We start from the raw sequence: 16,808 nt of genomic DNA, 5'->3' as shown, positions 1-16,808 counted from the left end.
AGAACTTAATTTTGGGTAATTTTTCGGTTCCATGTACCTCATGTTCTCACGAAAGAACTAAAGCCATACAGTAAAAGTATGGACATCAGTCAAAAGTTGTTCCAATCGAACCGTCAAAATGCACCGCTTTGCTCGATTGGAACAGCTTGTTTCAGTTTTGTGGTGACAGTCGTCCAAACTTTAACTAGAGGGCTTCAGATATAACAGGTACAATTAAGGTTCTTACGTTTTGCACTGAGACAACTTCCCTGGAACGACCTGACCAATCTTCCTCCTTATTCCGATGCAAGCAATAGGATTGGAGCTACTATCTGTCAGACGTGCGGTTATACGAATCCAAAAATCCAATGATTTGACACATGCGAGATATTACCAACAATCAATACGAAACTAACGATTTTAAATTGGCTCACCACTTTAGTAGCCTATTGGTCCCAAGCAAACGATTAACGTACCCTATTCTAGTTGAAATTCTATTACTACACTATGTTTGTTTTGATTCGCTATGAAAGTTTGACAGATAACATCAGGGGTGTGTGGATTCATGCAGAACATGCAGGGGTGAGTGAAATAGCTTGGGACTGCTTGGGACCGTTGTTCTGGTACTGAGTGAGCCAAAAATAATAATGATTTTCTTCGGGACCCAGTGGTCTTAGAGTTACCTCTATGATATTACCATATAGGTAACTCAACTTTTTGCATCAGCTCTGGTACTATATTCGGTCCCTTGCTAATCGATGCACCCCTCGATGCATAGGAAAATCTACGAACCCCTCATTTTAACTGTCAAACTTTCATAGTGAATCAAAACAAACATTGTGTAGTACTAGAATTTCGACTATAATGGGGTACGTTAATCGATTTGCTTGGGACCAATAGGCTAGTCAAGTAGTGAGCCAATTTAAAATCGTTAGTTTCGTATTAATTGTTGATATTACAGTGTTGCCAGTAACTTCAAAGATCAAGACCATGCGTGCCATACAGTGCAAATGAATGTGTCCAACTGTGTTTTTGGCACTCACGTCGTTACGATAAAATGAACTACAAAACGAGATGGTTTATTGCTATGACAACAAAAACAAACATAAAACAAGATGGTATGCACAGTAGGGACGGGACTTGACAAGCGAGCTTAGAGCTTAGAGCTTAGATGAACATCCTTCGAAAATGTTCTGCTGACCGATGATGGATTGCAGTGAGGTCACTAATTGCTTGTATCGTACAGTGGCTTCACTCACACAACTTAACAGATTGCTTAACCTCGGTAATCCAGCTCATTGGATCATTGTGATCCATCTGTTCTTTCTGCTCCGCGATTGCTACTGTTAAATCGACCAAACAGCAACTGACTTAGATTTGTCATCAAATTATCTCGAAATCGCTACCCGATTGTTAAGTTCCGTCCCAGATGCACAGGAACGGTATCATCATAGAGGTAACTCTAAAGGCCTACGCACATTACATCCCGATCGGACGCGTTGCGGCAAAGTGACAGCTAAATCTATTGTCTAACTGTCAAATTTACGTCAACGCAACGCAAACGGATCTAATGTGGGTGGCCCTTAAGACCGGAAGGTCTCGAAGAAACGTACTCCACTTTATGGCTCACCTCTGGTACTATCTTCGGTCCCAAGCTAATCGATTCACCCCTCGAAACATAGGAAAATCCAATAACTTATCATTTTATCTGTCAAACTTTCATAGCGAATCAAAACAAACATTGTGTAGTACTAGAATTTCGGCTAGAATGGGGTACGTTAATCGATTTGCTTGGGACCAATAGGCTAGTCAAGTAGTGAGCCAATTTAAAAACGTTAGTTTACACCGGTTGGTATCATGGTGCTGTGATAGCTTTCGCTGTCAACTCGAGCCCAGTGGCGTGCGGACTTTGTGGGGGCACTCCGCTTATTCTATTTCGCACTCTAACATCCCCCTCCTTTAAGGGCAGTTCCACACCAAATGACGAATCGGAAAAACTCGACCTTCTTTGCTTTGCTTAAAGCTTTGCATAAATGTGTTTTATGGGCAATAATTCACTTTTTACAAAGAATCAGCCATTTTGGATATTGTATTTTTTTTCGAAATGGCATCTTTGTAATTTTTCAACATATTGTAGAACGACAATGTGACTTCTGATCGTAATGACGTCTCAGACAAAGTTTTTAACAAAAGTAAAGTATTTCTGCCACTGTTGAGTGTTGACGTTTAGCCAAGCGTTGCCTACTCGGTTGAATACTTTGTTAACCGGTTTCGAGGATCGTTCGAAAAAAATCTATAAGTATTCTCTGAACCGTGACCGGTTGAGAGTTTGTTGTCAATACGGCAGTCAAGACGGCTGAAACGGGTTACCTCTAGCGACAATTGGTCAAAAGTCTGGATGATCTGCTCATCCAATACGACGGTACAGTTCGGAATGCGATCGGCGAAGTCGTTGAGTCTTCCTATGGTGCAGACTGGTTGGATCCCATAATCATGAAAATCAAAACCAATGCACCTTCGCAGTACATATCAACGCAAATCAAAATTAAGCCGGCTGCGGAGGAATTTTTGAAGAAGTCTGGCTGGGGATTGCTATGAAAATTAGCAGCTGCCCAAAGTGGGGCTTACCGACCGACACGATTTCGATTGAGGATGGAATCATAGAGAAAAATGCCCGCCAGTTGCCTTCGATGATTAATTTGGAAGGCCACGCAAACAATCTCATCAATATCAAACAAATGGATCCCCTATAAGCCAGGGATTAACCTCGGCAAACGCTCACATTCTCCTCCACATGCTTTCACCAAAGGTCACCCAGAAAACTGTTCTTATTTTTGGGCTAAATAGCATATACTATCGTGGGCATCCAATCTCGAAGCGTACAACGAAGGATCAGAGCAGGATTTTCTGCGAGAGGTACATTTACAAGTCTGTTATGCAGAATGATCAATAAATAAAAAAAAAATGCTTATCAAAGGAGGGTGGCATGATTCCAATACCGGTCTTGCCGAGGATCATCCGCAATGGAAATTTTCACATTTTCACCCGCGTTTTCTCTCGGTTATTCTTGCCAGTCTCAATTGGTATGGACTTCAATGGGATAACCACAGGATTTTATTGGGATGTCCATATAATTTTGAAAGAAGTTCCAGTACTGCTATGGGATGTCAATACGTATTAGCCCCACATAAAGGGCGAACACGAAATTATTGCGACACCGAAAATGTCATGCCAATTTTCTTATAATTTTTAGAATCAAACCAAAATTTTAGGGTAGTTTTATACATATATTTACTTCAAAAATCAAAAAGAAAAGTTAATCGATGGAGCCTTGAGTGTAAAATTGAACGCATTTTCGCTTGATGCCCTCCATCAAAGTCTTTACAGTGTCATCCGGTACCAGTTTCTCAGGTTTTTTTTCCATTTTCTTAGCATGTCCTTCTCGTCTTTGACTGTCTTCTTGCCCAGTACTGCTCCACCGGGCGAAGTTCCGGACAGTTTGGCGGATTCATGTCCTTTGGAACAAAATGGACAGAATTGGCCTCATACCACTCCAGGACACTTTTAGAATAGTGACATGATGCCAAATCTGGCCAAAATGGTCGTGCTGCTGCAAGAACGGCAAAAGGCGCTTCTCGAGGCACTCAGATTTGTAGATCTCGCCATTTACTGTGCCCTTTGTCACGAAAGGCTCACTCCTCAGTCCGCAAGAGCAGATGGCCTGCCAAATGAGATGTTTGGAGGCGAACTTCGACATTTTCTTCTTCTTAAATTTGTCGTCCACATCGAACTTGCTCTTGCCGGTGAAAAACTCCAACCCCGGAATTTGCTTAAAATCGGCTTTTATATACGTTTCGTCGTCCATCACACAGCAGCCATATTTTGTCAGCATCTTCTCGTAGAGCTTCCGTGCCCGAGTTTTAGCCGTCGATTGTTGCCGCTCATCGCGGTTTGGGAAGTTCTGTACCTTGTATGTATGTAGTCCAGCTCTCTTCTTTGCATTCTGGACGTAGCTCTGCGACATGCCGATCTTTTTAGCCAAATCACGGCTTGAGACGTTGGGATTTACTTAATCATCCGCTTCACCTTTCCCTCCGTCTTTTTGTTCTCCGGTCCCGGTTTTCTTCCAGCTCCTTTGCCGTGGTCCAACGTCAACCGCTCCTGGAACCGCTTCAACACTCTGGAGACGGTTGAATGGTGAATGTTCAACATTTTTCCCAACTGCCGGTGCGACAGGTCAGGAAATTCCAGGTGTTTGGAAAGAATTTGTTCTCTCAACTCGCGTTGGTTCACCTCCATTTTCGTTGAATCGAAAAACACGACTTCGAGTTTGACAGCATGTACACAATGCACATCAATGAGAAAGTGTGCAAAATTTGGTTGATTTTTACCCAATGGTAAAAAAGTTATGCCCTGTTGAATGTGTCGCAATAATTTCGTGATCGCCCTTTATTCCATCAGACCTGGACTGGAGTACGATTGCCTTAGCGCAATAGCATAAGAGTCCAATATCAAGCACATCCCCGTCACCAGATCGGGTTATTTTGCAGATGCATCGCTGGCACTATCCTTCTGTAGAACGAACTCGTATCAAGGGTCCTCAGTGCGATGGGTTGCCTACCGATCGGTCAACTGTAAGGCCTTGGTCATTACTGAAACAAAATGTTGAGTCTTTATTAAAAACTGGCTCGAGGATGTTGCTCCTAGAATCCGGAAGAATTTGATATGCAGCAGGTAACAATTTGCTACGCCTTCATTTCTGTACATCTGCAAGGAATCAGCACCGATCCGGAATCTGGTGGACGGGTTCAATTTGCTTGAACACTGTACAGGTTTTATGGCTTTTACTTCCTCTTGCACTTCCCGAAGGGAAGCTGATTGCAGAGAAATTGAGAATGTAAACACAATCACAAGAGTCGTAGCCAAACTCATGGATTATTGACACCTTGATAGGCACACTTTGATTGACCCTTCATTGACATGTTCGGCACAGCGTTTAGCACAACTTTCGGCACAGCTCAATCACTCGGTACCGATTTAGGTGTGCAGAGTTGAATAGCCCGTGTAAAATGAATAAAATGAATAAAATGAATAAAATGAATAAAATGAATAAAATGAATAAAATGAATAAAATGAATAAAATGAATAAAATGAATAAAATGAATAAAATGAATAAAATGAATAAAATGAATAAAATGAATAAAATTAATAAAATTAATAAAATTAATAAAATGAATGAAATGAATAAAATGAATAAAATTAATAAAATTAATAAAATGCATAAAATTAATAAAATTAATAAAATGAATAAAATGAATAAAATGAATAAAATAAATAAAATGAATAAAATGAATAAAATGAATAAAATGAATAAAATGAATAAAATGAATAAAATTAATAAAATGAATAAAATGAATAAAATGAATAAAATGAATAAAATGAATAAAACGAATAAAATGAATAAAATGAATAAATTGAATAAAATGAATAAAATTAATAAAATGAATAAAACGAATAAAATGAATAAAATGAATAAATTGAATAAAATGAATAAAATTAATAAAATTAATTATATTAGTTAAATTAATTAAATGAATAAAATGAATAAAATGAATAAAATTAATTAAATTAATTAAATGAATAAAATGAATAAAATGAATCAAATGAATAAAATGAACAAAATGAATAAAATGCATAAAAAGAATAAAATGAATTAAATGAATAAAATTAATAAAATGAAGTAAACGAATAAAATGAATAAAATTAATAAAATTAATAAAATGCATAAAATTAATAAAATGAATAAAATGAATAAAATGAATAAAATGAATAAAATGAATAAAATGAATAAAATGAATAAAATGAATAAAATGAATAAAATGAATAAAATGAATAAAATGAATAAAATGAATAAAATGAATAAAATGAATAAAATGAATAAAATGAATAAAATGAATAAAATGAATAAAATGAATAAAATGAATAAAATTAATAAAATGAATAAAATGAATAAAATGAATAAAATGAATAAAATGAATAAAACGAATAAAATGAATAAAATGAATAAATTGAATAAAATGAATAAAATTAATAAAATTAATTAAATTAGTTAAATTAATTAAATGAATAAAATGAATAAAATTAATTAAATTAATTAAATGAATAAAATGAATAAAATGAATCAAATGAATAAAATGAACAAAATGAATAAAATGCATAAAAAGAATAAAATGAATTAAATGAATAAAATTAATAAAATGAAGTAAACGAATAAAATGAATAAAATAAATAAAATGAATGAAATGAATAAAATGAATAAAATTAATAAAATGAATAAAATTAATAAAATGAATAAAATGAATAAAATGAATAAAATGAATAAAATTAATAAAATTAATTAAATTAATTAAATGAATAAAATTAATAAAATGAATAAAATGAATAAAATGAATAAAATGAATAAAATGAATAAAACGAATAAAATGAATAAAATGAATAAACTGAATAAAATGAATAAAATTAATAAAATTAATTAAATGAATAAAATGAATAAAATTAACAAAATTAATTAAATTAATTAAATGAATAAACTGAATAAAATGAATAAAATGAATCAAATGAATAAAATGAACAAAATGAATAAAATGCATAAAAAGAATAAAATGAATTAAATGAATAAAATTAATAAAATGAAGTAAACGAATAAAATGAATAAAATAAATAAAATGAATGAAATGAATAAAATGAATAAAATTAATAAAATGAATAAAATGAATAAAATGAATAAAATGAATAAAATGAATAAAATGAATAAAATGAATAAAATGAATAAAATTAATAAAATGAATTAAATGAATAAAATGAATAAAATGAATAAAATGAATAAAATGAATAAAATGAATAAAATGAATAAAATGAATAAAATGAATAAAATGAATAAAATGAATAAAATGAATAAAATGAATAAAATGAATAAAATGAATAAAATGAATAAAATGAAAAAAATTAATAAAATTACTAAAATTACTAAAATTAATAAAATGAACTAAATGAATAAAACGAATAAAATGAATAAAATGAATAAAATTAATAAAATGAATAAAATGAATAAAATGAATAAAATGAATAAAATGAATAAAATGAATAAAATGAATAAAATGAATAAAATGAATAAAATTAATAAAATTAAAAAAATGAATAAAATGAATAAAATGAATAAAATGAATAAAATGAATAAAATTAATAAAATTAAAAAAATGAATAAAATGAATAAAATGAATAAAATGAATAAAATGAATAAAATGAATAAAATGAATAAAATGAATAAAATGAATAAAATGAATAAAATGAATAAAATGAATAAAATGAATCAAATGAATAAAATGAATAAAATGAATAAAATGAATAAAATGAATAAAATGAATAAAATGAATAAAATGAATAAAATGAATAAAATGAATAAAATGAATAAAATGAATAAAATGAATAAAATTAATAAAATGAATAAAATGAATAAAACGAATAAAATGAATAAAATGAATAAAATGAATAAAATGAATAAAATGAATAAAATGAATAAAATGAATAAAATGAATAAAATGAATAAAATGAATAAAATGAATAAAATGAATAAAATGAATAAAATGAATAAAATGAATAAAATGAATAAAATGAATAAAATGAATAAAATGAATAAAATGAATAAAATGAATAAAATCAATAAAATGAATAAAATGAATAAATTGAATAAAATTAATAAAATTAATAAAATTAATAGAAGATTAATCTCAGTAAATTCAAATTAATATTTTTCTTAAATCTGAAAAATATTATAACGATTTGACCATATCTTAATTGAAATGAGAGAGGGACAGCGATAGAGGCATGATCACTTTCCACTGCAATACGTAATTATTGAATATCAAATGCGCTGATCCACCCTCGCCTGACTTTGCATCATTTGACGCGGCAAATTCCAGCACTTGTATGATTGCAAAACAAAACAAATCAGTCCCCCGCAATGTGAAACCGGTTTTCGACTTAAGCTTACTTACTCAACGACGGACGCTACGCGATGATGCTGCAACAAACAAATATTCATCTAACGCACGAATTTTAGGCGTGCGCAGGCGGTGGCGGAAAGAAAGAACGACATTCAACGAACTTTTTTTCGCCTCCCCCATTTCTCCCAGCACTCGAAGCACGCGGAACCAATTTCTTCAGGTGACCGACCCCACGGTTTCGTCCACCTTCGGGCTGAGATGAGATGAGATCTCGCCTGCGGCGCTGGAGGTGCTAACTGGTGCACGTTCGGCCAAATCGGACCATCTTTTAGTCGTCTGTGCGGATTCGGCCCGGTTAGAGGTTTCTTTCTTTGCAAGAGTCTTTCACTTCAACCCTAGGAGCGTCGTGATCGTGATTTTTTCGAGCCAGGATGCTAATTAAGATGGTACCGTTGGTTTTGGGGCTGCTGTTAGCTGCCTCTATCGCCGTCGTCGCTGAGGGCGATGGGCCGGATTTCAGCTTCGGTGATGTTGACTTTTCCGTGGAGTACTTCAAAGCGGCTTACAATGCATCGAGCAATTGTGTGGTTTCGCCATTATCGGTGAGGTTGGCTCTAGCGGCCTTTTATCAGGTGGCCGGTGCTGACGTTGAGGAAACGCTGCAACGGGCTTTCTATTTACCGTTGGAGAAATCGGTTGCCAGCAATAATGCGGCTGGATTTCTGGACGAGGTCGCCAGCAATCAGCAGCTGCAGGTTGCTTTCAAAACGCTGAAAAATCAAGATCCTTTGTCGGATGAGTTTGCGAGTACGTTGCAGAAAGTGTTCAAGACTACGGCGGAGACTGTGAAATTTGAAAATAAGGCGTCGGTAGTGAGCACCGTAAATCGATGGGCCAATGAAGTTACCAATGGACGAATCCAGAACTTTCTGAATGACAAGGACTTGGACAGTACCACTGAACTGATCTTGCTGAATGCAGTCGCGCTGAAGGCCTCGTGGGCAGAGAAGTTTTCCACTTCGAAAACAGATCGTCAAACGTTTGCTTTCCTCGAAGGTCCTCGTCAAGTTGACATGATGCACGAAACACTGGAGGTCCTGTACAAGATCGATAATGCATACCATACGATTCAAATTCCCTACAGTGAAGACAGTGACCTCTCGATGTGGATTCTAGTTCCGCGAGGTCCTTCGGGAAGCTTCGAAGGCCTGATGAGTTCGCTGTCTTCGGACCTGCTGGATGACATCGAAACGACCGCAATGCCAAAGGTCGTGGATGTTTCCTTACCCCGGTTCCAAATTCAAACCAACCAGGAAGCCAAGCACATCATCGAACGCATGGGCTACGGTGAGCTCTTCACGCAGAACGATTTCAATGTCTTCAAAGGGCGTAAATCACGACTGAGCGATCTTCGGCAGAGCACGTTTCTGACGGTGGACGAAGAAGGCACCGAAGCTGCTGCAGTTTCATGTAAGTTATTTAAATAGCTTTCTCCTTAGGCGGAAAAGTGTTAATTTGTTACGTTTGTCGTCATAACAGCTGTCGCGACGAAATTCCGCTCGAAGAACATCCAGTTCAACGTTAATCAACCGTTTGTTTTCATCATCAAGAAGATCTCGACCGATACGACTGTTTTCATCGGGCACTACTCCAACTATCAGTAAGTTAATTAACTGTAATTGAACGAAATAAAAGACGAATTTTATTTTGAAAAAAAGACCGAGGCTGGCTTTTTTCATCCTCTCAAGTAGACCGAAAGAAAAGTCTGTTTTAGGTTGAACGGTTTTTCGAGTCATTACCAGACGTTGCCACACATGTTTGCGGCTAATCGTTTATGAAACATTGAGAGCGATAAGCAGGCGGTTGGAAAACATGTATGCCCTCACCACTTGAAGTGAAAATTGATTTTGTCACACTGACAGTTCTGTTGAACACGTGTTGTCGTTGTTGTCGTAAAACGTGGTGGTAGGTTTTTTTTCTCGTTTTTGTACAATCATATATGAATTTAGAATTACAGATAAAGAATACTTCAAAGTCAAATAAATATGTTGAGAAACAAAAAAACAGTCCGAACTTGAATTACAACAGTTGCCATCGCCCGTCCGAAATCCCCTCGTATTTTGTCATCAATTAAGCAGCAGAAAAAAAAACTTACCATAACTAACGTCAAATGCAAACCAATCCCGGATTCTAATAATAATTCGGTGACGGCTGCGCTTCTGTACGTCCATGCATGCCAACCACCACTGGTGAGCCAGCCGGAACAGCTGATAGCAATCCCGTGAGAATCGAAACGAAACGGTCGCGATTTTCATTAACTTCGGGAAAAGACAGCCGGCTGCCACTGCGGAACCACAGCCCTTCGAATAACTTCAAGGTGTAACTGCGCGCTATTAGGAAGGGGATTTAATTCGTTCATCTGCCACTGACTCTCTGCTACTGCTGCTGCTGCTGCTTTTCTGTGCAACACTCACTACTCGCACTCTACTCGGGGAAATAAGTTGCAGTTGCTGGCATCACAGTAGGCTCATTTGGCAGGAGCGAGCAGCAGGCTGGCAGTCTGTCAGTTTAGCCGAGCCAACCAAGCAAGCGTTGATCAAATTGATATAGCATCTGATGCCGACAAATTCGTTTCTATGTTCGCTCCGTTTTTTCGCCTATACTTTTATCAACAACCAGCAACGGTCGGTGAGTATATTGCAACTGCTATGCGTCTGTTCATATCATCAGCTGCATCATGTGCAGCCGGACAAAATATGTTTGGCTCACGCGCGCGTCAGGATAGTATAGGTGGCATTGCATACCTACTGTTGATCGAACGGAATTGATATATGTAGGCCAAAGGCATCTGCTCTCGTTTTCAGTTGTTCGAATGCTCGCTGGACGCAACCTGCTTCAAAGGATGTGCAGATGCAATTAGAAGCCTGGTTAATGTTATCGAAGCAAACCGTGCGTCGTTAGGCGAGAAAAGGCCAATTGACGCACCTTTCGCTGCGTTTGGATAGTGACAGATGACTTGTATTGCAGTCATATTTACGGAAAGTCAGGTGAACTGGGTTTTCTACATAAACTGGTAAATGTACAAACAGCTAACTCTCCACAACTTAATATTGAAGGGACCACCGATAGATTTCTCAGGTTCTGGAACAAACATGAATCCACAGAAAATCTGTTGACCTACATAGTGGCTTTGATTTTTTTTCTAAAACTATACTGAGCGATAGATTTGAGAAGAGGTTTCACTACAATGCTTAAATTTTCCTCAAGCCTAGTATGCAGATTAAAGCGAAGTAAAATTTGAGGCAAGTGAAAAATCATGAAATTTCGCCAGCCAAAAAAAATTTGTGAAATAATTTCCCCTTTTCGCAGTTCACAGCCTTTACTAGTGGAATTCAGCTGATCAGTTTAGCGACAAGGATAATTGATTTTAAGAATGAACACACAAAATATGATCTTCTTTGGTATGATGGTGACTCGATTTAAATCACCCCTGTCAGCTAATTGAGCAAAAGGTAACACGGTGTATAAAGGGTGATACGGTCAAAATTTGGTCAATATCAACTTGACGTATTTCTTTCAATTTTGCATTTAAAAAACCTGAACACCCCTCATTTTGAAGGTGTGTGTGTGTAGAATGTTGCTCCTATTTTGATTTTGGAATTCACTCTTCAGTTGTCAAAATGCCGTCCAAGCAAGAAGAGCAGCGTATCAAAATTTTGCTCGCGCATCCCGAAAATCCGAGCTACTCTCACGCAAAGTTGGCAAAATCGCTAAAAGTTGCCAAATCAACCGTTACAAATGTAATTAAAGTGTTTGGGGAACGTTTGTCGACAGCCAGGAAGTCTGGATCGGGGGGAAATCGAAAACCGGAAGCCGCTGAGACGACAAAGAGAGTTGCCGGTAGTTTCAAGCGAAACCCTAACCTCTCTTTCCTAGATGCCGCAAATAAGCTGGGTGTATCGTCTACAACCGTGCATCGAGCCAAAAAACGAGCCGGACTATCGACTTACAAGAAGGTAGTGACTCCAAATCGCGATGATAAACAAAATACGACGGCCAAAGCGCGATCCCGGAGGCTGTACACGACAAGCACATGAAACTGTCAAAGTTCGCAAAGAAATATCTGGTTTGGCAAGCCATCTGTACCTGTGGCTTGAAAAACAGCATTGTCATAGCTTCCGGGACTGTCAACCAAGAAATTTACGTAAAAGAGTGTTTGAATAAACGTCTGCTGCCTTTCCTGAAGAAACACGGTTGTTCCGTACTGTTTTGGCCGGATTTGGCATCTTGCCATTACGGTAAAAAGGCCATGGAGTGGTACGCCGCCAACAACGTGCAGGTGGTTCCCAAGGGCAAGAACCCTCCCAACACGCCAGAGCTCTGCCCAATTGAGAAATACTGGGCTATTTTCAAGCGGAACCTAAAGAAGACCAAAAAAACTGCTAAGGGCGAGCAGCAGTTCAAGGCAAACTGGCTTTCTGCGGCGAAGAAGGTGGACAAGGTGGCTGTACAAAATCTGATGGCAGGGGTCAAGCGTAAGGCCCGGCAATTCGGATTTGGAAAAGCGGAAGCCTAACTGAATATTTTTCCTGAATTTTATACTAATTGAACTTGAAAAAGAAATTTAATTTGATTTTTTAAATAAACGATTTCACCGATTTACACGCGTTTTCCCTTGACCAAATTTTGACCGTATCACCCTTTAAAATCAACAAACGGTTTATAGGATGATATGAAGAGTCACTCTAAAAACTGGATAAGTACCGTAATCCGGGATGGGATTGATCAAAATGCCTTGCGTTTTCAGCTGTACCGTAGAAAATTTTCGGTAATATTATATCAAGAGAAATCTTGATAGTATTTTACCTAGCAACTCTAATGATTGTTTTGGAAGTGGAAATGTTTCCATTATCATGAAATTAAAGGTCTTTCGTGAAATTTTCAACGATTTCTTTTGAAATTTCCTACATTTAAGCGCAACTGAGTTTCTTAATAAATAAATTTTAACCTTGCTCTAAAAACACGACACACATCGGTTTTAGCACGTGAGTCGGATTCAGGGATCCCATATTTATACGATATGATAATATGATATGGAACTACCACTCACTGTAGCAAAACAACTATCGGTAGAGTCACATAGTAGACTGTTCGACTTGATCAAGTTTAATAACCTCAAATTGTACTCCACCTGTATGAAGCGCCTAAAACGGTTTGGGAGAATCCGTGGGTAATATCGTAAACGTGCATCCATGCGATAAATGAGAATCACACAGCAGCGTAAACCCCCTACGTCCACTAAATACACTCTAGCTGCTCCGACTAGAGAGATCTCAGCAGAGAAAAATAGGACTCCGACCACTTTCCATAACCAATTACTCGCGACACAAAGGCTTCAGGTCACCGTCTGGAAGACGCAGCACCAGCCTCTCTTCGGCCGAATCAACTCGTGACCAAAGCCGAAATCAGAACTGACAACTCCAGCGACCGAAAACAAACGCGTCTAAAAGCGCCACGGCACACTTCGATTGCATTTCTGAAACACAACCTCAACCTAGTCTAGGCACATTCATCGGCACAATCCCGTAGGCATTGGATTATTCATTAAATAAAATGGGAGCAGTATTGGACAGCTGCCATTGATGTTCTTCATAACATTACATGCTGTTTGACAGTTTATTTCAGGAACATTCACTAATTGAATATATCAAAGGAACTCAGACCAGCAATTCACTTCTCGGTTCACATTTAAATCCAAAATGTAGACTCTAGCGAGGGCTCTAGAGCAGGCGGCACACAGTTTGAAAAAGTATTGTAAATTTCTGTTCAATATGATGCACGTAATAGAGCGTCACAGATCATATTAGTTTACACTATAAATCGTGTCTCTGAAACATTTAATTAAATGTTACAAATATTGTATACAAAAGCCCATTTATTGTTTACAAGCTGTTCGTTAGCGTGAAATGAAATACAAGTTTCCGTAAATGAATGTTTACATCACAATTAAAATACATATTTTTTCTTCTATGTAGTTTTTTTTTAATCCTTGTCGGGTATTTTAATCACTGCGACCATTTTCTGACAAATTGTGATATGTTCCCCATTTTTTCAAGCTATATCAAAATGCCGTATCTCTATTATTAGGAGTGATCGCCATTGTTTGACTAATAGCAATATCCCAGCAAGGCTGTTCAAAATCATTAAGAAAATTAAATTCCATGAACTTCAATTCACCATAGAAACACGCATCGCACCCGTTGTGCGCACGAATAGCACAGACGGGTGAAAGTAGCAACGCACTTGAGCTGTCAAACCAACGCAACATAAAAATGTAAATAGTAGCATTGGATGCAGCGCTGCCAGATTGTTTTCATGATTATCGGTATCAAATGATTAAAAAATCGGTATTTATCGGTGTTCACAATTTTAATTAATTTTCAATTTTTTCAAACTTTTGGACTAAAATCAAAGGTTGTACTTTCCATGTAAGTCGGAAGAAATTTTTGGGATCTATTTGAATTAGTCTCTTAATGGTACCGAGGATGAATAAAGAAGTTCACGCGGAGGAAGTTTGAAGGAAGTTCTAAAAGATGTCGAAAAAACATCCGATGGGGATCTTCCAAGACAAATATTGAAAACTTCTGGTAATTTTTTTAGAACCTTTCGGAAAAAAATCCAGAAGCCAGAAAAGTTTGGAAATCGGAAGTCAATCCCGGAGGAGCCATTTCCAGGGGAAGTTAGGAGAAGCTCGGAAAAACCTTACAATAAGTCGAGAAAAAAACCTACGGAGAGTGACTTATGGAGAAACTCCCAAAGGAAGACGAAAGACACTTCTGGAGGAACTCGATAGATACATCCGGTAGAACTTTAATTGAACTTCCTGGAGAAGACGGAAGAAACTTCCAGGAGACACTGGGAGAAACTTTCTACGGTAGATTGGAAGAAACTTCTGGAGAAAGTCGAACGCCAGAGGGCTTACGGAACAGTCGAAAGATACACAGAGCTTCCCTTAAAATGTTCTCTCAATTTTCTAATGTTCACGTAACTTCCCTTACATTTCCAAAACTTTCATGAACCCCTCGGAATTTAACTGAAGTTTCGAAAATTGCCTGAGTTTCTTGAAACTCATTTAAAGGTTCAGAAGTTTCCTTAAATTTTTATGTTCTGATGTTCTCAAAGCTTCGCTAAAGTTATCTCAATTCTCCTGAAACAAATGGAACTATCCTGAAAACCATCAAATTTCTTTAAAGTTCTTTGGGCTTGTGAAGTTTCCAAAATATATCAGTTTCCCTAAGTTCATTGGAGTTCTCTGAGCTTTTCTGAGATTCCAGGGTTCTCGGATTTCAACAGAAGTTAATAAAACTGTCTATAATTTTTCGGAACCTATCCGAAAGTCCAAACTATTCTGAAGTTTCAGAACATCTGAAAAGTTCCTGAAGTTTTCCATTAACGCAATAAAATTCTGGAAGCATTTCTGAGGTCCCGGGGAAGTTGAACAAACTGACGGGAGGAGACGGAAGAACCACAGACAAACAGACATAACACTCGGAAGTTGTTCATCGAATAAGTTTTTAACGGTAAATTTAAAAGTATCATAGTTGGTAGTACCGCCACCTGTGGCGCGCATAGTCAATTCCCTTGCGTTTGACGTTTACACACTACCGCCATCTGTTCAGCGTACTGCCCACCGCAGTGAGCTCAACAGATGGCGGTAATGTTTTAGCGACGATGTTTTACAGTGAGTAATATTCAATCTGTTATGTCTGTTTGTCTGTGGAAGAACCTTTCGAGCAAAACCAGAAGAAGCTTCCAAGGAAAGTCGAAATAGCTTTCCGGAAGGAATCGGAAGGTGAACGGAAACTCCTAGGGAAAGTTCGAAGAATTTTCAAAGGGAAGATTAAAGAAATTTCCGGAAGTTCAAAAATTAACATTTTTATGGGCCTATTTTTCCACTGAATTAAAGTATTTCCCAATTTCCAGAAATTATTGGGATCAACTAGCAGCTGTTTCTCGACTCCTTGGCAACCAAAAACGCGAGGAAATGTAAGCATTAGTAAGAGTATCAAGCATAAGACATTTTGAAAGATGATTTTTTTAGAGCAGGCTCAAAAATTTTAATTTTCAAGAAGATAAATGTCTCTCACAATAGTTTCCTCTGACAGTTCAGTGCGGGCAGACAGTAATCTTTTTGATTATTAATAAAAAAAAATCGGTAAAAATCACTATTAAAACTCAAAAATCGGTAGTCTGAGAAACTTTATCTGTATATCGGTATCAAGTTTGAAAATCGGTATAAATACCGATAAATCGGTATATCTGGCAACGGTGATTGGATGTATATAAAATCCGGAGTGATTTGAGATTTGGCCGTAATTGCATTTGTAAACAAAAATGTCAATCACCGATTTCTCGTGAATAAAAGCTCAATCTCAAAAACTAATAACGTTTTGAGATAGAGGAATGATTCCTCTATCATTTGGTATAGTTGGTTTATGAGATTGAGCTTTAATTCAAGAGAAATCGGAAAGTCTTTGTTTTCCAAAGCAATTACGCCCAAATCTCAAATCACTCCGGAAATGTAAATAAAGTGTTCAGTTGAAATCAGCATCCCGTTGCGTTTAGATGTATATTGCTCTAACTCCGTGTATGGTGTCCGAAGCGTTCGCGAAACCTCTTAAACGCAAGTGCCGTATGGAGTGAATAGGTTTTTGTCAAGCAAATTAATTACGGTGGAAGGTGAAAGAACCACAGCCAGGAAACTATTTCCACAGTCGTTCTCTAGGAAAGAAGAGTGGTTAAGTGCTAAACAAAGGCATTACACTT

General features: G+C 36.8%; 2 protein-coding genes across 2 annotated transcripts in view; both read left to right on the top strand.

Moving 5' to 3' along the window:
- Positions 1-16,808, top strand: part of Rpp25 (ribonuclease P protein subunit Rpp25) — a 489,635-nt gene that overhangs the window by 43,121 nt on the left and 429,706 nt on the right. The window lies entirely within an intron of this gene.
- LOC135706399 (uncharacterized) lies at positions 8,383-9,699 on the top strand. Its single transcript, XM_065228010.1, has 2 exons — positions 8,383-9,452; positions 9,522-9,699. Exons 1-2 carry the CDS (start codon positions 8,414-8,416, stop codon positions 9,644-9,646), a joined length of 1,164 nt encoding a protein of 387 aa, XP_065084082.1. The 5' UTR covers positions 8,383-8,413; the 3' UTR covers positions 9,647-9,699.

This window comes from Ochlerotatus camptorhynchus, unplaced genomic scaffold (genome assembly GCF_037179485.1).
Source record: "Ochlerotatus camptorhynchus isolate MF236.1 unplaced genomic scaffold, CSIRO-AGI_Acam_v1.1 ptg000023l, whole genome shotgun sequence".
NCBI classification, from domain to species: domain Eukaryota; kingdom Metazoa; phylum Arthropoda; class Insecta; order Diptera; family Culicidae; genus Ochlerotatus; species Ochlerotatus camptorhynchus.
Note: the sequence above shows the minus strand (reverse complement) of the source record. Positions and strands in the feature narration are given on the sequence as shown.

What these genes read in the sequence shown, in the direction of transcription:
- LOC135706399 (XM_065228010.1), top strand. Translation starts at nt 8,414, where the DNA reads ATGCTAATTAAGATGGTACCGTTGGTTTTGGGGCTGCTGTTAGCTGCC. An exon ending in CGAAGCTGCTGCAGTTTCAT is followed by an intron (nt 9,453 to 9,521) that starts GTAAGTTATTTA and finishes TCGTCATAACAG; the next exon opens with CTGTCGCGACGAAATTCCGC.